At 37.2% G+C, this 22,579-nt stretch overlaps 1 protein-coding gene across 16 annotated transcripts in view; it reads right to left on the reverse strand.

The window, feature by feature from the left end:
* Positions 1-22,579, reverse strand: part of NCKAP5 (NCK associated protein 5) — a 942,960-nt gene that overhangs the window by 380,270 nt on the left and 540,111 nt on the right. For all 16 annotated transcript variants that reach the window (XM_073241351.1, XM_073241347.1, XM_073241344.1 and 13 more), the window contains one exon: positions 12,748-12,881. In XM_073241351.1, the coding sequence (XP_073097452.1) occupies positions 12,748-12,881 (134 nt within the window). The remainder of the gene's footprint in view (positions 1-12,747; positions 12,882-22,579) is intronic.

Genomic DNA, 22,579 nt, shown 5'->3' on the forward strand with positions numbered 1-22,579 from the left:
TGATTTAGTTATAGTTCTTATAGGAAAAACAAGATGAATGCTTGATTATTTTCCTTTATTTACCTGTTTTGAAAATAATGAGTAGGTACTCAAACATCCTACACAGCTAGTGTTAGCATTGTTTTTTATCACTATGAGTGCAGAATTTAAACAGCTGCTGCATGTCAATATGCTACAGATATTATTCCTGCTAATGCACAAATCCAGGTATTTTTGACAGGGGGTGGGCAGCTTTTTCAAATTGAATCATGAGTCTTTTTATCAACAGTCTCAGAATACCAACACCAACACAATCTCCGAAATTATGATTCCTAAAAATGATGACAGTTTTGTGCATTTCTTTTGTCTCTCACAGCTAATTTTTTCCATTTGTATTTTTTTATTTACCTGACCTATAACATTATATTACATTTAAGTGTGCAACATAATGTATGTCTCTCTTGGTTCTTATTACTCTGAATGTATAAACTTCTGTCTCAAAATCACCTCAAACAATTCTTCTTTGTGAAGTTTTGTCATCAACTCAACTTTTAGTTACATGTATTTGTTGTGTTTCGATTTTTAGGAATTTTTAAATTAGATGTTATAATGCAATTAAATATTCACATATTTATAAAGTCAAATCCCTCAAAACAAAGTTTATTCAGAGAAATTTAGTTCTATTTGTATACCCATCTTCCATTCTCTCTTAATATCTAATAGCTAACCATAAAGTTTTACTTTATTCTTCCAAATACATCTCTTTCCATATATTTGTCTGCATGCACACATACACACAGGTACACAAATCCCACTTCTTGAATAAATGACAGCATAATAATATTCACCTTTTTTTACCTCGTATATTTTCCTTTCTCCTGGTGATTTGATGATTACATTTATGTGAAAATAAGGAGAAAAATATTGATTGAAATATTGAAAATAGGGAGGACATGTAGATGAGTATTGTTTTGAGAAGTAACACAGTGGAAAGGATGTTGGACTCCATAAATCACTATGTTTGCATCTAGGATTCACTTCAAATTTAGCTAAAAATCAATTTCTCAAACTGTTAAAGGCTCATTAATCAAGTATTCTGGAAAGGACACACTGATATTTGAACTTAATTATTATAAAGTTTTATAAGTTGTAGAGTGAGCTGGCTCGAAAATATAGGTCTGAAACAACATTTGTGTCTTACGCAAAGTAATAGAGAAACTAGTTAGTCATGTAGAACACATCCCAATAGAGTTCAGTAAATTAGTATATGTCCAAATCATTGACTATACTTACTTGCTCCAAAGATAAAGATTGAAGCAAATACTGAATTTTTGAGAAACTTCATATCTGTTACCTTTCATAGTGTACCACATGAAGATAAGGTCAAACCTGAGTTGAATCCTGGCTCACCTGTTTAGTGACTATGTGACCTTTTGCAAATTGTTTAGTTTCTCTGGGCCTTATTTTCCATATCTATAAAACACTGATGCTAATACTTCCTCATAGGATTGTAGGCGATGTGATTTCATGTTTAAAGCACCCCCCAAAAAGCAACTGGTACAAGATCAATACTCAGTAAATACTAGCTCACTTGCTCTTTTGTGGGCAATAGAAACAGGAAATGGTACAAAATAATGGTTAACAGCCAAGCTGACTTCAAATGCCGGCTGTAATATATGCAAGATGTATGAAAATGGGTAAGTTATTTAACCCATCTGAGTCTCAGTTTCCTCATCTGTAAATAAGAGTTAATAGGAATATCTTTCACGGAAGGTTACTATAAGAATTAAATTACATGTAGTGTTATTTATGAGAAAGGGACACTTTCTGTTTTGTCTCATAGCTTCTCCCTGGTACCTATAATACTACCTGACACCTGGTAAATTCTCCTTAAATGCTAATAAAAAATAAATGAGTTACATATATGCATCTCATATATCTTATGGTTAAAGGCTCTTCAGAGAAGTTTCAAGTATACAGTGTTGCTGTTTTTCACACCGAAGAGTTCTCTCTTTGTACATTTAGACGCAGTCCTTCTTCTCTTCAGGTTTTATTAAATGATGGATGTTCTCACTGCCATTACAGTCTCCAAGGTCCTGGCCTTTCCTGAACTGGGCTTTATATGTGTTGAGGCAGTAACTACAGCCTCACTACTCTGCTGCTCAATTCTTTACTCAAGAGAGACTGCTTACAAAGTCTGGGTCTGCAGAATCTTGAAGCCATTCAAATCTATTACAAAGACCTGTAGGGTATTTCCTGATAACATATCGTGGACTTTGGTGATTGTTTCTGAAAAGGCAGTAGACTTGTAAGTGTAATATGTGTCATGAATATTGGAAGTATATTAAATATATTACCACTTCTCTGGAGACTCTTGACAATAATGTGAATTGCTGAGGGAATAGAAATCAATTCTTAAAGTGTTTCTGACATCAAAGGTGACCGCTGGGCTTCAAGAAAAGGGTTCAAAGTAAGATTGGCTTGTTTGATTGAGATATTCATAAGATCAACACTGCCAAGGTAGGTCACTCTTTCTTTTACTACCCGTGCTGCGAAGGAGTGATGAAAGCTTGGTTCAAACAGCTAGTGTGCTCGGATAAGGGCCTTAGCAGAACTGAGATCCAGCAGCACACAGCTGTTAGCTAGCTGCTTCAGAAACCCATTGTGAATACTTACACCTTTAGGCCTGTCTTTGTGTTCTGTTCTCTTAACCTAAAATGCCCTTCCTTTAGTTCCATATTAAATCCTCCTTACCTACACATGCTTCAATACTTAGCTCAAATAAATCCCTTTCTGACTTGCAGAGTTTTTCTTAAGTCATTTTTTTTCTCCCTTTCTTGCAGCAAACTTTTGATTTCATCTAAGATTAGTTTTTTTTTCAAGTGTGACTCTTTTTACCATAAATCCTTAGGGACAGGGACATAACTTATTTTGTGCCCCCATCCACCTTGCTGAGCCCAGAGTCAAACCAATTTTGCTATTTTATTTTTTTAACTTTCATACTTTTGTCTCAGTAGTGCCTGCAAAAAGTTATTCAAAAGGCAACAATACTATCTGAATGGAAAAATTTAAAAAAACAGATTAGAGATCTGAAAATTATTCAGATAAATACGATGCACCAGGATGGCCATGTGATCTACAGTGAGAGGTAATGAATGGTAGCTTAACACAGCAACTTGGCCCATCAGAAATAGCACTTTATTCATTTATTTCAGCTGAGGACCTACTATGTATCAGCATAGAACCATAAAATGTTTACATTCTACTGAGGGGAATACCCCATACTGACATCCAAAAATGTGGTAGCATTTAGAAAAAAATATCATTATGTGTTTAAAGTCTGTATAGTAATGAAGTGAGGAAAAGTGAGATACTTAAAAAGGCATCAAGGAGAAGGTGAATCTGGAACTGGGTTTTGTTGGCTAAATACATATCATCCAAGCCAATAGCAAAGCGGAAATTTGGGTTATCTTGGTTAAATTCAATGACTATGTAGTCCACATAGTAAGTGTAATTGTAAGTCGATAGGAGTCCAGATGTCTGGAAACACCAGTTTAGTCATCAGCCCAACTGATTCCATAATATGGTACAAAAAGACACTAAGAAGATAGACATTACAGACAAGGCACTGAAGACTCAACCCTTGGACTTTCCTTATTAATTCTGAAGTGGGAAGAGGGTAGCAACCAAGTTTTCCTTTTAATTTGGTATAATTTCACTTATCACTCTGGCCCACGTTTCTCTTGGATACAGTCTCACTCAGATAATGGTGATCAAGTTTAAGAAACACTGTCCATGGCGGAACATGTCAATTTCTGATCAAGGTTGAAATCTATATGAAATACAGTTGTTTCTAGCACCATTTGAGGCTGCATTTTCTGACATTCATCATAAACTACAAAATGAATGAAGAAATAGGGTATTTGACCAGTGGGCAGAAGTCATAGGTTCTAGATTAGCATCCACCCAGCCATGTAATCATAAAGATGGTGCTTCATTTTTTAAGGTCCAATATTGTTTTTATAAAAACTATGATATTGCAATATGCCCTGCCTACCATGCATAGGGTTATAGTGAAAAACTGAATGAAATATTGTAAGTAGTGGTTTGGCAAACATTTGAAAAGTAGAAGAAATGTAAACATCATTATATTTGTGGTCATGTTGGTGGCAATATTAATAAAAGTGCTTATTATAAAATATAAAAGCTTAAAATTCTCTAGAAATTAAACATGGAAAAAGAAACTTGTATTTGTGTATTTAGATAATACATCCTACCATTTGCTGATCTTACAAATGACAGCTGAAAACCTCTGGTCAAAAGATATGGGGAAAGAATTCTGAAACACAATTTAATGAAATCTACAACACATTCCTTTTGTCAGAACTGCATAGCTAATTCCCTATTTTATTCTCAGGAAACATTTTTAAAAGCTGGAGGCTGTTAGTTAGCAACCGATGTAGACATTTATAAACAAGGACCATCTTAACTGAATTATTTTTCACAAATTAAACAAAGGAACACAAAGCATAGTTCCAAGGGTTTGCAATCAGCACTCAGAGATACACTCTCCAGGAACACCATTCATCAGACGCACTGCCTATGGACGGAAAGGTAATCAGAACAATACAGAGATGGCTGCCTTGCACTTGCCCACATGCTACTGTAGACAGACTGGTATAAATGTTTTCTGAGGGTTATAAAACATTGTCTGAAAGTAAACTGTACCCTATGGGAAGTAAACTTTCAATGCACCAAATTCCACTTAGTGCCCTGCAGACAGGAATTTTGCAAAGAATATTCTGAAAAAGGCAACTCATCTTTTAAAGGTGAGCACTTTATCATAGAAGCCCAGGAAAGGGAAATCGGGCCTTCATCCTCCCAGGCCATCATGGTTTAGAGCTCTAAGAATGATGACTATTATCAAAATTTTAAAGACCCACAGACATGGCTATTCTAAAGCCTTTCTTGGAAGTAAATTTCTATCCTAAAAACATTATCTTTAAAATTCTTCCGTATGTTTAACCTAAGTCTTTCACAGTGTAACTCTGGCTCCATCTCACTGTTTCATTGAAGATATTCATTCATTCTTGTATTCACTCACTCATCCTTTCTGCAGACAACAAATATTCATTGAATGCCTACCATGGTAAAGGTCACTGGTACTAGTATAAGATTTGGGGGAATGAGAATGTACTCTACCCCTTGATAGGCAACAACCTTTCTCTCTTTATTTAGATCACTATTAAGACAATTTATGGAAACAGCTGCCAATCTGCAGAAAATATGGAGAACCAAAAAATATATTGAATAGCCCCAAAAATAGTAATCAACATATTTAGACTGTGAGAAACTCTATAGGTCAAAGCTCTAAGGTTCTTCAGAGCTAAACCTGAAGGAAAAGCAAGCAATGGAGGGTGACCTCTTGGTTAACAGAAACCTAAAGGAGTATCTAGTTTTATAACGAACAGGCAAGACTAAACTAAAGTGTCTGGGAATATACATTAAATGATAAAACTACTAAAATATAAGGATTTTACTGCTATAAAGTCAGGATGATAGTTACTGGGGGAAGAGCAAGGGTGGCCAGCACCCTTTCTTCTTTACTGGCTGGTTACAAGAGGGCCCCACCCTTGGATAATTCATTAAGCCCAACATTGGTTTTGTGTGGTTTCTGATCTGTGTTTTGTTTTCCAAGAAGCACTGATCAGCATGGAACAACTAGAACTCCTACAGGTGCGGTGGGAATGCAAAATGGCACAGCTGTTTTGGAAAACAGTTTGGCAGTTTCTTGTAAAATCACACTATGCCTCCTAGGCAATTCAATAATACCACTCTCAGTCGTGTGCCCAGGAGACATGAAACCACACTATGACCTGAGCCCGGAAGCTGCATGTTTACAGATACTTTACACTCACCGAGAACCAGCAGAAACTCATCAGCAGGTAAATGAGTGAGTGAACAGTGGAACATCTATACAATGGACACCTATCAAGCAATGGAAGGGAATGAATTGATAGACTCCTAAGGGAAGGAAGCCAGACACAAAAAAGTGAAATACTTGTAACTTCAATTCTAAGACCTTCTGAAAAAAGGCAAAACTATCGGGAGAGAAATCAGATCAGTGGTTGCCAGGGGCCTGGGTAGGGAGTGGGAACTGACAACAAAAGGGAATGAGGGAACTTTTCATGGGCAGGAAAATATTCACGATCTCATGAATTTCGTGATGTTATATGCTTGCTAAAACCAATCAAACTATATACTTAAAAACGTGGATTTTTTTACAAACCTAACCAAAAAAGCCTTTATTATTAAGAGTAAGAATAAATTTAGTTTCCGATTTTAAAGTAAAACTTATACTTCCATAAGCTGAATTTATTTTTTCTTCAGAGAAAAATATGTTAGGGTAGGGATAGTAACACATTAGGAGTTGTAATAGGTAAATGAAAAAGATATTTAGAAAAGAGACTATATCACAGGGGGTTTTGTCATGTACTATTTCTTCAGAGAAATTAAAAGTGAAAACAGTTGTGGTTGTCATAAAGTTCTCTGTTCAGTCTTTGTCCCAAACCAGTTCAAATAAATCCTAAAGCAGGACAACATCAGAGCCAAGAGCAATAATGGTTATGCCCATCGCAGGGGATCTTAGCTTCCTTTTGCCAGTCAAGTTCCTCAAGATTCAATTTTGACTGTCCTCAACAGAAATATTTCATGTGGGCTGGGCAGTTTTCTAATTTCGGCTTCTCCTGAGTGAAGTAACCAAAATAAACAGGGTGAAAGCCCAGTCCCACTGCGACCACAATGCGGAGAGGAAGGCAGACCATGCTAAGCCCTTAGCCCTCAGTCTGGTTGTCTGAACCTCGAGAAAGCCTGTGCACAACGGTGTGACTGTGACTTCACGCAGGAAACACATTTCAGTTTAAATATGCAATCTTCTAAAAACCATAAAAGTACTATGAAACTATAATGCGATTCAACTTTCTCCTTTTACAAATGAATAAATTGAGATCCAGAAAGGTCCAGTTACTAAACCCCAGTTACTAAGCTAGTTAGAAGTGGGGCTATCCCAGAAACCCCATTTAATAGGACAGTGCTCTTTGCAATGAAATAGGAACTATTCTCTGTGACTGTGTTAATATTGTTTTCACTACCAGGGATGAATAACAGGCAATATAACCTCCACACTTTTCTCTCAACAACCTATAGCTTTGCGAGGAATTTAAGAAACTTATGACAATGCCATCATGTCTTATGCAGAAACAGAAGTACAAAGATATTAAGGAATGCTCAGCATTAAATTGAAGTTGTTCAGGGAGCTGAAAATGGCCTCGTTTATTTCCCTCTTCTATGTACTTGGCTTTAGCCTCCCTCTGCTTTGCTCAAACGCAAGCTCACACACTAGATCACTAAGGTATAAACTTCTGACGTCAATGTATGATCCATATTACGTCAACCAGGCACTTTAAGAGATGCCATTTTAAATGTTTTCTTCCATTTGTTGTCATCTGAAGAAAATGTATCATTTAACCAATGTTTCTCAGTCATTTTTAACTTCTGGTGGATTTTCTCAGAGGAGCAGATAAGAGGCCTTCATTTTTACAAAAAATCTTGGCCAGAAATATTGCTGGTAGTGAAAAAAAAATAGCAGTCCCAAATCAACAGAAAATTACTCTCTACATTTATCAGGAGGAACAAGGCACTAGGGAGAGCCAGCCTCTGCAGTAGGTTAAAGTTGACGAATGGTCTGAGACGGGAACAAAAGCAGAAGAGGAGCAGAAGGGGCTCTGTGCTGTTGACTGTCCAAAGGTCAGTTGACAGCTTTTTCTTGTCTTGTTATGTTTTATCTTTCTAAAGATGTAGAGAAAATGTTCTTTTAATGTACCGGACAGGTACAGAGGCAGAAGGGAATACATGGGTAGAACAGTTAAGGGCATATTATCCTGTTCAACACATACTTCTATGCCAGGTACCTACAGCTTCCAAATGGGCAGCAGAAAGTGAACCCTACAATTCCATACAGTCTGAGAGTCGATAATGTGAACAGCAACCAGTGAGCGAGTTAAGCAGTAAAACCATCTCCATTTACGTCTCCTTGAAGTTCAGCAGGCAGCAAACTGCACTTAAGCATAGCAACCAACTGTGATAGGAGAAATCCCCGTTACAGTAAGCAGAGAAATAGCTTCAAGGCAGCCAGTAACAGTGCAGGGAGAGAAGGTCAAAACAGGTGCACAGAAATTCTGGAGGTAGAGAGTGAAAGTGTGGACTCCACTTGGGTGATTTTTAAACATCTTAGTCTATTATGGATGACAAAGCTTAATTGCTCTCCACTACTTAAATTTGCACTGCATGGTGTAAATACACACACATGTACAGCACATAGAACATTTCAAGGCTGTAGAGAAATGAGAATTGATTTCTGATGATGTTGCTTTGGGTGTGATATCATTTGCTAACTATAGATTATAAGATATATCTGGCTGGTGGTGAGTCTACCAGGTTGACTCTAATTTAAAGTTTCAAACATACTGCAACATAGAGCTACCACACAATAAGCACATGTATTACTATTACTAGTATCACTACACAATCACTAGTTTAATCTGGCTTCATTCACGTCTTTGCATGGTAACATACCACAAACAGATAGGAAGTTTGGCTGTCTTGAATTTGGACAAAATTTCCCTTCATTTACAGCTAAGTTATAAATGTGTAGTTTGGTTCATATATGTGCATAAGGCTTCTCTATCTGGATTCTACATTTTTTGAGGACACATGCTGTGTTGTGTGTTAACTGTGGACACAATAAAATGGTTGACTGTCTAGTAAGAATAACTTTCAGCAATAGCCTACACATTGATTAGGTTATTTTCAAATGCATGTGCAGATCACACGTTTTGCCTGAAATCAGCACTCCATAAAGTTGTTTATTTCTTCACAAGTCTGTTTTTTAAAAAATTTTTGTTATTCTATCTGAACATAACCTACTTGGTTTTATACAGTGCTCCTGGACTTGCCGCTCCAGGTGAATCTAACAGATGCACAAACACTTCATTCATTCAAGGTGGAGTTATGAGGCTGGGGGTTCAAACACTAATTATCTCCATACAGGAGTGATGGGAGTGCCAAGTCCCCACCATTAACCTCAGCTGTTCACAGTTCAAAGAAGCAGGTAAAGACAGTTATGGAAATATGGAGGCGGGAGTGGGTCACAAAGCTAATCCCAAATAAAATATGCCCAGCCATGTACACCACATAGACCATGGGTTAAACAATCATTATGACATCTGGAAGGCATTTGATTTTTATCACCAAATAATAAGACAAAGAAGGGGCAGGTCTAATGATACCACCACCTGCTTCTAAGAACCACCTTTTGGAAATGCTCCTCATCTATGAAGAAGGCTTAATTTGAAAGTATCTCTTTTTCTTCTCTGCATTTACATTAAAAAGGTAAATGGTCTGAATCAAGTTTGTTACAGTGGCCTAAAGCACCCTCAGTGCAGGCAATTTCTGATTTATGAGCTTAGAGCTGACTATGTAATCTCATTACATCTCTCTCCTTTTTTTTTTTATTTCCCAAATTTTGGACCACTGCTGATCATTATACTTTAATCAGAGGTTGAGAGGGAAGAGATTATGGATGAAGGTTTGTTGGCGACTGACATAAAAGAGAACCACTCATTCAAACATCTTTATAGATTTTTATCACTTAAGTGATCCCATTACTCATTATCACAGATAATCACAAATGTTCAGGTTTATCTCATGCCTTTAAGCCACGAGGCCCATCACCTAGTTGAAACTGCATAAAATCAAGTTCGGGACTAATTCTCTGGAATCACTCATTCTGACACCTGAACTCTATTTACCAGAGGCACCTAACTGCCCCAGCTTCTAACTTTCCCCTTCAATGTCTACCTCATCCCTGAATCAGAGACTCAGAATCTCCCTAACTATTGTTTAGATGGTTCCACAGCTACATCATCCTCAAACATACCAGGAAAATATTTCACCCATGCAGAGCAGGCTTCAGCATCTCATGCCTCTGTATTCCAAGTCCATGAAAGAATTAGATCCAGCATATATAAATTAAGATTTATTAGATATACATAAATTTGCCCATGAACTCGCAGCATAGTGCTTCACTGAGAACCTGAGCTCTGGAGCTCTTCCTAACCCACTTGTTCTCACTTAGGCATGGACCCAGCCTTCCCATTTCACGTATTGTGAAATTCAGAACTTCTTACCTTTCTAGGATTAGAGACAGAGCAGAATTAGTAATACTTCTAAAAATTAATCCTACTTTGAGCATCTTGGACCATTGCCTATTATATCCCACACACCATCTCTGACTGGGGCCTTGCTATACCTTCTACTATGAATTTGTTACCAGGCGTTGTATTTCTCTATTTAAAGCTATAGGAGTCTTTGTCTATGAGGTTCAATAATCAGCCCTCTTGTGTTTTCCCTTTTATCTCGTCCACCAGGGATCTTAGAGCTAAATTAAATGCTCACTCTTAGAAAATATATTAGGCTATGCAAGTATGATAACTTGCCACATTCCCCTTTCAAGGGCTTTATTTTCCGTTTTTATTTTATCAATCTTAATGTAAACCTACCTCTTACTGTAAGCTGCTCAAATCCTTTGACAAGGTAGGTTATCAACATTATTTTTGAAAGTAAACTCATCCCATGAAACAATACTTGAAATAAGTCTACATCTTGGATATTAAACAGAAAATGAACTGGCAGACCCAGGGGAAAAAACAGGAGAACATTATGAATATGAAGGTTTTAAATTCAATACAGTTATTTGCATTGTAGAAATTATGTATGTGAACAGTTAGATGTCGACCACATTTAAGGATGATGCACTATAGACATGTTCCTAATGTTCATGTCTTAAAACTTAGAGTTCAGTTCTTAAAACTAAAAATTTTACAAAGACTTAAATTACGGTAACTGGATTGTTTAAATAGCATAACTAGAATTATTTTATAAACCAAAGTTTAAATGGGAAAGGCTATCAGAAATGATTTAGTAGGTCTACTTAAATTATTTTATATCTACCTTACTGTTATAAAAGCTTTTGCCCCCATCTTTTGCTGATTTACATTAGTTGTCTGGATGTAACTGGACTTGACTTTTTCAGTTTCAATGAAGCTTTACATAAGAAAACTAATTATATGGGGGTGGGGAGAGGTCTTCATAAAAGCAGTATGTAAAACTAATCACCATTTCTTTTATATATAATTATCTTCTCTTTCAGCTGAGGATGTAGTCTTGGCTCTTGCGTAACTCAGATCAGTATGAGATTGTCATTTGATTTACAGCAGATGACCTGGCATCATATGAAAATAATTTATTGTACCATGTGCCTCATGCCCTGTAAATCAACAGCTTGAATACAGAGACATCTCAATTAGACAGTGCAAGGGTAGCGTCTGCCTCCTCCTTCCCTATATCATTAAAATAGTAAGTATTACAAAGCAGTGCTTGTTTTAAAGTTGCTTCGGGAGGGGATAGAGAGGATCTATTATTTCAAGGTAGGAGACAAAAGTGAGAGTTGCCATCAAACATAATGAAAATGGACCACAAGGCTGTGTGAGTGATAGCCTGTGAGGGGTGGGACATGCATTTGTTAAAGTATTGATTGGTGCGTTTCCACAGCACCTGTGTGATATCATTGGCTCAGAGAGTTGAACAGGGTGTTAAATCATGCCTCTGAACACAGAGGAGCCATCCATCCTTCCTACCCTGTTCCCCCAAGAAGCCTCTAAACCAAAGTCAAAAGCATTCATGGAATTAACCACAATAAGATAAATCACCAAGAGGGCCAACATTGGTCTCTCCCTGAAACACATCTGAAAATTAAGCTGTCATTAGGAAAGCCTCGTACTGAGGAAGTTGTACTATCCATTACCAGTCATATCCAATTCCAAGTAGTAAATCAACAAGACCCACACGGTTTGCTCATGAAAACTTCAGAACAGCTTCTCAAACTTGATTCTGCCTGAGGTAACCTCATGAAGGGGAAAAGAAACTAAATTATTTTCCTGGTTTATAAATAGTAAAGTGAAATGTAGAAAGGAAAGCAAACTGTCCCTCACAGGGTACCCCTATCTGGTCCCAGAACTGTAATCACACAAGTCTGAGTTTTTTCCATGGACCTAAATAGATTTTAAATAATAGGTTGAATCTTCACCTGGTCCTATATTAACTATACTTGGAAGCTGAGAGATCCCAACAATGCTGGAATCAACTCTAAGAAGAGTCACTTTTTCAGAATCTTCCTTCAAATTCAAATTACTTTTTAAAGTAAAGGAACTCTGATCTTTTCAAAACCATTCCTAAATATTTGCCCTGAGTAATGAGTAAGAGCTTACTGGGAGATTAGATTCACACTCTCTACCTTAGTAGAAGATTATGATAACCAGTGGAATATCTTCCTGCTGGCTGGCCTTTCACAGAACAGGCCAATAAGGCCATAAAGCCTCCACAATTTACTGGAAAATCCTTCAGAAAGCCATAGACGAAAAGACAACCAATTTCAATAAAACCAAGGCTATGTGATGTGCAAATGGAGATTTCCAAAAAATTGGTCCAAATGCAACAGGATGTCTTGGTCAGAAGACAAGAAGTCTGAACTCTTGGTAAATTCCCTCCTCAGATGCAACAGAGGCTTGCACAATGGAAATTCCAGCAAAAGTGTCACTGGTGCAGGAGAGATGTACTTCCCAAAGCAAGATGTTCAGTGCAGAACAATACCTGGAGAACTGCTGCTGAAGGCCTCGCATCTGAATTCTGTTGCGCTCCGACTCCAGCGTCACCTCCTGCAACCGCTTCTTGCTCTGAAGACGTAAGTGTCTCTCTTCTTCCAATTCATGTATCAGCTTCTCATGCTATCAAAGGCACAAAGGGAATGCCTTTTAAGAAGGTGTTTCTTAAATATTATGGCAAAAATAATTCCTAATAGCTGTCGGTTACTAAGTGCTGACTTTGACTTTATATAGAAGTTAATTTCATTTTCATTACAACCTGATGAAGTAGGTTCTGTTATCAATCTCTTATTATAGACAAGGAAACAAAGGATCAGAGACACTAAGTAATTTTTCCTAAAAACCAGAAGGTAACAGATTTTTCAGTCCTGACTGATTTGACTTTTAATGCTTGAGTAATTTCCACTAAAGCAGGTGGCTTCCTGTGGAGATATGAAGATCTATGACCCAATAATACTATCAAATGCATAATAATTCAAGTAATAATGAGTAAGATCATTAGTGCCTGTTCAGAATTATTTTTTTAAACTCTGGTATATGCTTTCAAGGGAATATACTGATTTTTACAGAAGGACCAGGAATTACAACTTAGACCATGGAGCTGATAAGAATAAGGTTAAAGAATTAGTTTTTATTTGTCCAATTAGGTTTTCACATATAAAAATAGTCTCAACCACCCACTTAATTTATAATCCTAGAATACTAGCTTGTTCACAAATGGGCGTCAGGGATTAAAAGTGAGCATTCAGGGATGATGCAGAATAGATGGTTCAGCAAAAACTCATTCCTGGAACCGGTGGAAAGCCTGTAAGCTCAGATCCTTCTGACATTACTGACTTGGCCAGGCCAGTTTTTTTTTTTGGCATGTCATGCTAGTATGGTGACGGCTGTTACAAAATTAAGATCTCTGCATAGAGAATATATAATCTGTGATGAAAAGAAAAGATTCAATGCCTGATTATGAGGGACCTATATTCTTAAAGGGAAAGAAGGGAAGCGGAGACCTAAGTTTCCAATGAAGAAGACACTATGACTCAATACCATGCATTGCCCACGATGAAGTCTGACCCCCTGCATGGGGCATATTCATAGGAAGTGAGAGGAAAAAAATGAATTTTCTCCAATTCTAACTCATGGGAGAAAAGTTCTCTAGAGAACCACGAAAGAAACATCCAGAATCTATAAATAAATCAAGGGCCTTTAAAAATACTTTCACATCCCCCTGCCTCTGCACCTTTGACCATGCTCTTCCTCCTCCTTAAAAAGCTCTCTGGGTCTCTCTATTCAAAGCCTAGGGTACTTCCCAGGCTCAGCTTTAAGCCATTTCCTCTAGAACTTTTCCTTTATCACATCATCCTTCTCTCCCTTCTCTGATTTCCAACAGCACCTACTACGCTGTTTACTACCCTTTAGGTTTTTAGTTTGTTTCTATTATTATTTTTCATGTGCCTTTATCATAATTTTCCAACTATATAAACAGTTACTTGTGATTAAGACTCCCTCTAATGTGCATATGTATTTTGTACTTAGCACATTACCCAATACACAGTAGTACTGAAGTATATCTGCTATTGATTCTAGAGCTGGCCTTTTGCTAAGTCAGGCTGGACTGTCTATGTCTCTAATTCATGAATGTTCCATTTTATCCCCACAATCAGTTATTTCTATAAAAATCAGAAAGAAAATGAAATAAAAATCAAGTCTTTATTCTGTAACTTTCCAGCAGCTTTGGGAAAGAAGAAAAGCATGGTTTTGGAAAAGAAATGTGCTAATTAAAGATAAATCTCTGTAAAAATACCCAAAATGGCAAATTTTATATAACATATATTTCACAATAATAGAAAAGTAAACTCTTTACTCAGTTACTACAAACAATCAACATTCCTCTTTTTAGAGACTCATTGGACTAGAAGGAACATGGACAAAGCACCTATAGTATAGAATTTGGAAGGTTGGGTTTTGAAAAACAGGCAAAAAAATATATGTTGAGTATTTTCAAAAGCACAGCCTATGACGGAAGTGAACTTTCGCAGAGAAAGTATCTCCCCTCCTTCCATCAAAAGTGAAGAATGGATTTACCCTACTGAAGAACTAAAGCCATACTGAAAAGTCTCCAAAATCTAATAAGGGAGAACCTTTTCCAAATGAACCTTTTCCAAAATCCTCTCTATTCAATTTGTTAATGCCTTTTCAAATGTGAATACAATGATACCCTTACAACAGAGAGAAAATTCTAGGGAATTCTGAGCATAATGAAGGCAAAAGTTTACTAAAATATATTCCCTTCAAAAGGTATTTCAGTTAAACTAGCACAGCTACATCCTGGGTATAAAGTGATTTTTCCCCAAAGTAATTCTGATGTTTCTCTCTAAGATATGCTCTGAATCTTTCACAGAAGGGAGAGTGAAAGTGAAAGACAGAGAATGCTTCGGTGTTATTCCTACGGCACACTAGGTACTCCAGAACAGTAAGGACAAGGTGGTATCACCAAAATCAGGGTCATAAAGCTGAGGAAGCCAAGTTTCTATGGCAACATCTCTCTTTCCTTTGGACCACTGAGCTGCTCTGGCTTTAAGAAGTTATCTTACAGCAGCTCTGAGATGTTTTTCAAAACTTACTGGGGACCACATTTGTATTTCTCCTGGTTTCACTTAGCAAGTTCACCTCTTCCCTTTCTCCTCTGCAGCTTATCTTACTGTTGCACCCAAATCACTACACCTATGAGGAGCACAAGAAGGGATGTTAAAAACATGTTCACAGAAGCTTTGCCAGCCACATTCTCTTCCTTTCCTTTACAGCCATAGGTTCTCTTTCAACAGGCAATTCGCATATTTTTCTCAACAAAAGCTGCCTCTGAGTGGGTTCGAACATTCAACCCTGCATTCTTCTTTAGCTGCTTTCACTCTATGAGAAAAATCTTAAACTTGGAGAGCACTTTACATTTTATAAAATGCTTCTGCCTTCATTGCTGCATCTTGTCCTCGGAAGAGCACAGCGAAGTCATTGTTACCAAGTACATTCAGTGTTGAAGAAAACGGCATCAAGAGAAGGAAGGAGTCTGCCCAGGTCCCATTGTTAGAAACGACAGCTCTGGGAACAGAATCAGGTTTTTCTGACCCCCGGCACCCCCTTTTTCTCTGCTAGAGTCAGTTGTACTAAAACATTTTTTTCCTTTTACCCTTTTTAATTTTTATATTTGACATATAACATTGATTAGTTTCAGGTGTACAGCATACTGACTTGATATGCGGATGTATCGTGACATGGTCATTGCAGTAAGTCTGGTTACCATCTCTCACCATAAATGGTTACAAAATTTTTTTTTCTTGTGATGAGGTCTTTTAAGATTTACTCACTCAGCAATTTTCAAATATGCAACACAATATTATCAACTATAGTTTCCATGCTATACATTACATCCCCATGATTTATTGAGTTTATAACTGGCAGTTTATACTCTATTGACCCCCTTCACCCATTTTGCCCACCCTTACCACCCTCCTCTCTGACAACCACCAGTCTGTTCTCCCATCTGAGTTTGTTTACTGTTCTTGTTTTATTTTGTCAATTTTTTTTTAGATTCCACAGATCAATGAGATCACAGAGTATTTATTTCTGTCTGAGTTATTTCACCTAGCATAATGCCCTCAAGGTCCATATATGTTGTCCCAAATGGTAAGATGCCATTCTTTTTCATGGCTGAATATCATTCTAGTGTGTATGTGTTTGTGTGTAGGCATGTGTGTGTGTGTATATCACAGCTTCTTTATCTAGTCATCTATTGATGGACACTTAGGTCAGTTCCAGAGCTTGGTTACTGTAAATACTGTTACAATGGACATGAGGTATGTATATCTTTTCAAATTAATGTTTTCACTTTCTTAGGATAAATACCCAAAAGTGGAATTACTGGATTGTATAATAGTTCTATTTTTAATTTTTTGAGGAAGCTCTGTACTGTTTTCCATTGTGGCTGCAACAATTTTACAGTCTCACCAACATTGCACAAGGGTTCCCTTTTTGTCCCATATCCTCACCAACACTTAATTATTTCTTGTTTTTTTTAATAATAGCCATTCTAACAGGTGTGAGGTGATATCTCACTGTCGTTTTGATTTGCATTTCCCTGATGATTAGTGACATTAAGCATCTTTACATGTGCCTGTTGGTCATTTATATGTCTTCTTTGGGAAAAAAATGTTTATTCTGATTTTCTGCCTACTTTTAATAGGACTGTTTGTTTGTTTTTGCTATCGAGTTGTATGTATTCATTATGTATTTGGAACATTAACCTCTTAGTAAATATATGATTTGCAAATATTTCCTCCCATTCAGTAGAATGCCTTTGCATTTTGTTAATGGTTTCCCTAGTTGTGTAGAAGCTTTCTAGTTTGATGTCATCCTGCTTACTTATTTTTGCTTTTGTTGCCTTTGCTTTTGGAGTCAGATCCAGAAAATCATCACTAAGACCTAAGCTCAGAGACTTATTACCTAACTTTCCTTCTAAGAGTTTTATGGTTTCAGATCTTACATTCAAGTCGATAATCCATTTTGAGTTAACTGTTGTATATGGTGTTAGACAGTGGTCGAGATTCATCCTTTTGCATTTGGCTATCCAACTTTCCCAGTACCATTTACCTAAGAGGCAGTCCTTCCCACATTGTATATTCTTGGCTCCTTTGGTGCAAGTTAATTGACTATATACATACATATGTTGGTTTATTTCTGCTCTCTATTCTGTTCCATTGATATATGTGTCTGTTTTAATGCCAATATCATATTGCTTTAATCACTATAGCTTTGCAATATAGTTTTAAATTAGGGCACGTGCTGCTTCCAGCTTTCTTCTCTGTTTAACACTACTTTGGCAATTCAGAATCTTTGTGGCTCCACATAAATTTTAAGATTGTTCTATTTCTATGAAAAAATGCCTTTGGAATTTTGATAGGGACTGCAGTGAATTTGTATGTTGCTTTCAGTAATATGGACATTTCAACAATATTAATCTTCTAATCCATGAGCACAGAACATATTTCCACTTATTTGTGTCTTCTTCGACTTCTTTCATTAACGTCTTATATATAGGTCTTCACTTCCTTGGTTAAAGTTATGTATAAATATTTTATTCTTTTTGATGCATGATTTTAGATTCTTTCTGATCCTTCTCAGACACATTTCCTGGTCCCTCTTCCTGTGCCCAATTTTTACCAGTTAAAATTTCCCAAGGCTCTTGTCTCACCTTTATTCTCTTCTAACCCTAAACATCCTCCTTTGGCTATATTACCCATGCCTGGGACTAGAACCCTGAAAGCACTTTCACAGACCTGTGAGTGAGACCATGAGCCTGTCTGTCAGGAAAAAGCTCCTGGATGCACAAATAGGCTTCCTCCTCAGAACGACTGGAGGGGTGTTTCAATTTGCTATCTGTGCAGTACACTGTGGGTGGTAATCTGGCAGGAACTGTCTCTCCAACTGTTACAGTCCCATGGCATCCAGGAACACAAGCCCCCAGGCCTCCAGAGCCAGGTGCTCAAGGGTGTCCCTAGGTCTGCTGCCACAAAAACTGAGGTACCAGATGTGGATAAAACTCCCCCACCCAGAGACACTGACACTGTGGGGCACAGCAGAGGGGCAGGAGGGGAGATGGTACCCACCAGAGCCTTCATCCCAGGGAGATTCCCAACAGGCTCCTATCCCTCTGATGGACACTTTAAGACTAACAAATCAATCTCATTCACATTTAGTTTGCATACTTTCCAAACTGCTGCTCCCACACTGGTACTCGGGGAAGTGAGTATGCACATGGGCCCTCCAAGAGCAGGTTTTCAGTTCACTATGGCCTTTTCAGTCTCTTAGACTCCAGCACCAATCACTTTTAAAGCCAGATGTTTTGGGGGGTCATCTCTCAGGTACAGGTCTTAAGAGTTGGGGTGCCTGATGTAGGGTACCTACTCTTCACTCGTAGAGGGGAAGCTCTGAATTTGTAAGTTCCCTCTTTACTGTGGGTCACCACACTGGGGGTGGAGTTTATGGTGAGACTCCACCTCAGCCTCTCCTACTTGTCTAGAAATGGCCTCTTTCTCATTTAATGTGAGGATGTTCAGCTAATTTTCAGGTCTTCTTCAGAGGAAATTCTTCCTTATTTAGCCTAGATTCAATGTGTCTATGGGAGGAAGTGAGTTTGTTATCTTCCTGTTGCCATCCTGGACCCCCTCCTTACACTTATTTTAAAAGTGCAAATTTATTCCAATGCAATTGATGTATTACTAGGGGACAATTTGAACAAGACACCAATTTCACATTTGTTTATGCTTGATTTCATTCAAGAGAGGCATGAAGTGTACACAAAAAACTGCACCCTGCTGCACTTAGCATAGAAATACACAAATCACATACATCTCAGGTAGACTGACCAGCACCCTCAGGCCAGCATGTGCGTGACATGAGCCACCCCATCCACATCTGGTGGTAGGTACAGCTGGCCCTCCAGTTTCAGGCAGCCTTCCTTCCACTGCTTCACAGTAACTCACAAGCGACAGCCCTCCTAATGACTGCTTCCACAAGCAAATCACACATCTTTTTAAATGTAAAGCAGCATATTTATTGTATTATTTATGCATTTCTTAGGCACTTAACACATGTAAAATTTAGCTGCCATTTTTATTAGATTCTTATCTTTTTTGTGTCATTGACAAAGTTTTTGAGTATTGTGTCCCTAGTTCCATTTTTCCCACAAGCCTTATGCAGGGATTTTTAAGAACACCTATGTTACCTTATAGCTGAGCTGCACATCATGGTGGAGAGAAAGAAATCTGAATCAAGAGTAGAATTTCAAATCTTATCCCTATTCAGGCACAAGCAAAGAGTCTGGCCTTTGACAAAGAATCAAACATAAAAACAAAAAGAAAGGTAGATTAAGTCCAATTCTTTGTCCTACCAAATGGTCTTGGCTACATCTCAGAACCTTCACATAGCCTTAAATTTAGTTTCTGTCCTTTAGTTAAACCTCCAGGGAAGGAGGCAGCACAATTTCCCTGAGTCATCCATTTTATTTTTTAAACTTCTCTCCTGATAATTTTCTTAGACTCACTTTAATTGTTTCAAGTTTCAAAAAGCCATTTCTACCTTCATGTTCCCAGGAAATGGAGAAAAATCTAAAGGTTCTGATAGTATTTCCTAATTTAAGTGAGAACTCTGCTTGGAAAAAGAGCTATGTACATACCCACAAGGATTTTCTTGTTCACTCAGACCACAAATGTTTACTGAGCATCTACTATGCGCTAGACATTGGACCAGAGCAGGAGACCAGTGATGAGTCAAATAGACATGGTTCATGACAGCAATAGACTTACTGGTGGAAAGGGCAGTTGCTAAATTAACTATCACACAGATAATTATATAAGTATAAGCAGATGCATAATTAAGGGTTTGCTGGAGGATGACAGCAAGAACTGATTGTATTTGGTAGGTTAGGGGAAGGCTTCTCTGAGGAGTTAACATTTGAGCTGAGACCTCTGTGATAACTAGGAGTTACTAGGTAAGGAGAAAAGACCAGCACTCTAGGCAGAGTGAGTAGCGAATGGGAAGGTCTTTAGTCACCTAAGGGAAGAAGGAAGAAATCTCAGCGTGCCTCGAATCTGGTGAGCAAGGGGGTGGAAGTGGCACATGGTACAGGTGGAAGAGCAAGGCTAGGCCACAGGGGACCATGACCGTCATATTAAGGAGGTGAGGATAAGCTGAGTAAATAGTAACTTTTTACCAACGTTCAACTGAGTGAACAATAGGATCTGATAAAGCCTTTGTGAAGATCATCCACTCACTCTGTGGAGAAAGAGAACTGGACTAAGGGGCTAAGTACAAATGGGGAAATACTGAAATAGAGAATGGTGAATGCTACCAGCTTCTAGTTTAAACTGCACATTTGTTGGTCAAGTGGTTTTGGACAAGCCACGTAACTTACAAGCTAACTCTTTTAAGCTGTCTTCCTCTGAATATTGGAAAGAGTAAAATCACCCAAGCCAACTTCATAGGTTCACTGTGAGGAAGGAGTGAAATACGTATAACAAATCGCTATAAAAACTTTTAAGTCCCATATAAAAATAAAATACGGCTAACTGTAATTATACAGCATATATTGCCTAACATAGTTTACTTTTGATAAATTTATAAAAATATTAGTCATTAATAATCACTACATATTAAATATTATAGTTACATATATTTTTTAAAGCATAGAAATGTGCTTTTTAAATAGATAAAACTTTAATACTAAGGGGAAAGACATTTTAAATCGTATTTTAGTAAAAGCATGAGACTAATTTAATCACAAATGTCCTCTAGACTGCATATAACTGGGTTTGGAAATCCCTAAAATACATTATTTCTTAATCCTACCACCCAGTATGATTTTAAACAGGTGGCTTGATCTGTAGTGTGCCAAAACTTCAGGGGTTGGTATTAAGATATTAACACTCAGTATCAAATACAGAAAGTCAATAAATACCTTTATCCTAGGTCTAATTATATTTGGTGATTGTACATACTTCAGTGATACTAAGGCATATTCAGTTACAGAAGAGCCAAATAATTTGGAATAGAAAGGACTTTACTTACTGTGAAAATCCTAGTGCCACTATGCAGGGTCATATATTATGTGAAACATTCACCCTAACAAGAGGTGCACCTCCCAAATACGCTCTATGCACTCCACGTAAGCCCTACATAGTGAGTGACATGAAGCGTCAACTCATGTATACGTACTCTATGCTAGCTTGATGCCTAAGAGATGCATGATAATATATGGAAAGGTATTCACTCTATGTTTCTGTTTAAAAGATTTCCTGAGGTGTTTAAGTTAAAATATTCTTGTCAAATAATATTTTATGATAAAAGAACCTAAGAAAAATATTAATACTATTGAATAATAAAGGGATCTAAAAGGTAGAAATGAACAGAGGCTATTAGAGAAAGTCATAAGGATTAATGATATTCCTAGGTGTTGATGTAAAAATATATGAACTCCTTCAAGAAATATGGAATCTGGCAAACAGGCTTCATATTATGCAGCAAAATCTTGAGTTAAACAAATTAGTAGAAAGATAAATACATTTGATTCTATGATACAAACCTAAAGCATGGCATTAAGGCTTAATAATAAATTCAAAACTTCAAAATCTGCTTAGATTTGCTTATTAAGTAGTATCCAATCACAGATTCCACCATGTGTTCATCAATCAACACCCAATATATACTGAAATATTTAAAGATTATACAGAGACCAGGAATAACCATTCTAATTTTCTTGCTACCTATTGAGAATCTAAAATTGACAAGTGATTTTTTTCTTCAGAAGTCCATAAACTGAACACATCAGCAACTAAACTACACTGTTATGTTTTCATGAAAACTAGTTTTTAATGGAAAAACTCTGTATTAGCTAAATTCTATCTAGCCACTGCAAAATGGCTCTAAGTTAAGCTATAATTATTACATCTAATTGCAGCCTCATTTTTGCTTTCTACACAAATTGCAATATATTTTCCCTGTAAGGCTCCCTGAATTCAATATCTCCATTAGTTGTGAAAGATTCAGTTATCCTAGAAGCAGAGAAACAGATAAGGAACTTCAGAATTGATTTTTTTAAAGCCTGTATTGCTGGCTGTAACAGAAGAATCAGAATCAGATTTTGAGATGCCAGGATAGAAGCGGCCCAATATACATCTACAGTGCTGATAACATCGCCCAAGAGAGACAGCTTTTAGTCTAACAAAAAAAGTTACAGAGCTTGTTTTCTTTTTTTTTTTAAAAAAAAAGGGGGTAAG

This window comes from Manis javanica, chromosome 7 (genome assembly GCF_040802235.1).
Source record: "Manis javanica isolate MJ-LG chromosome 7, MJ_LKY, whole genome shotgun sequence".
Taxonomy (NCBI): domain Eukaryota; kingdom Metazoa; phylum Chordata; class Mammalia; order Pholidota; family Manidae; genus Manis; species Manis javanica.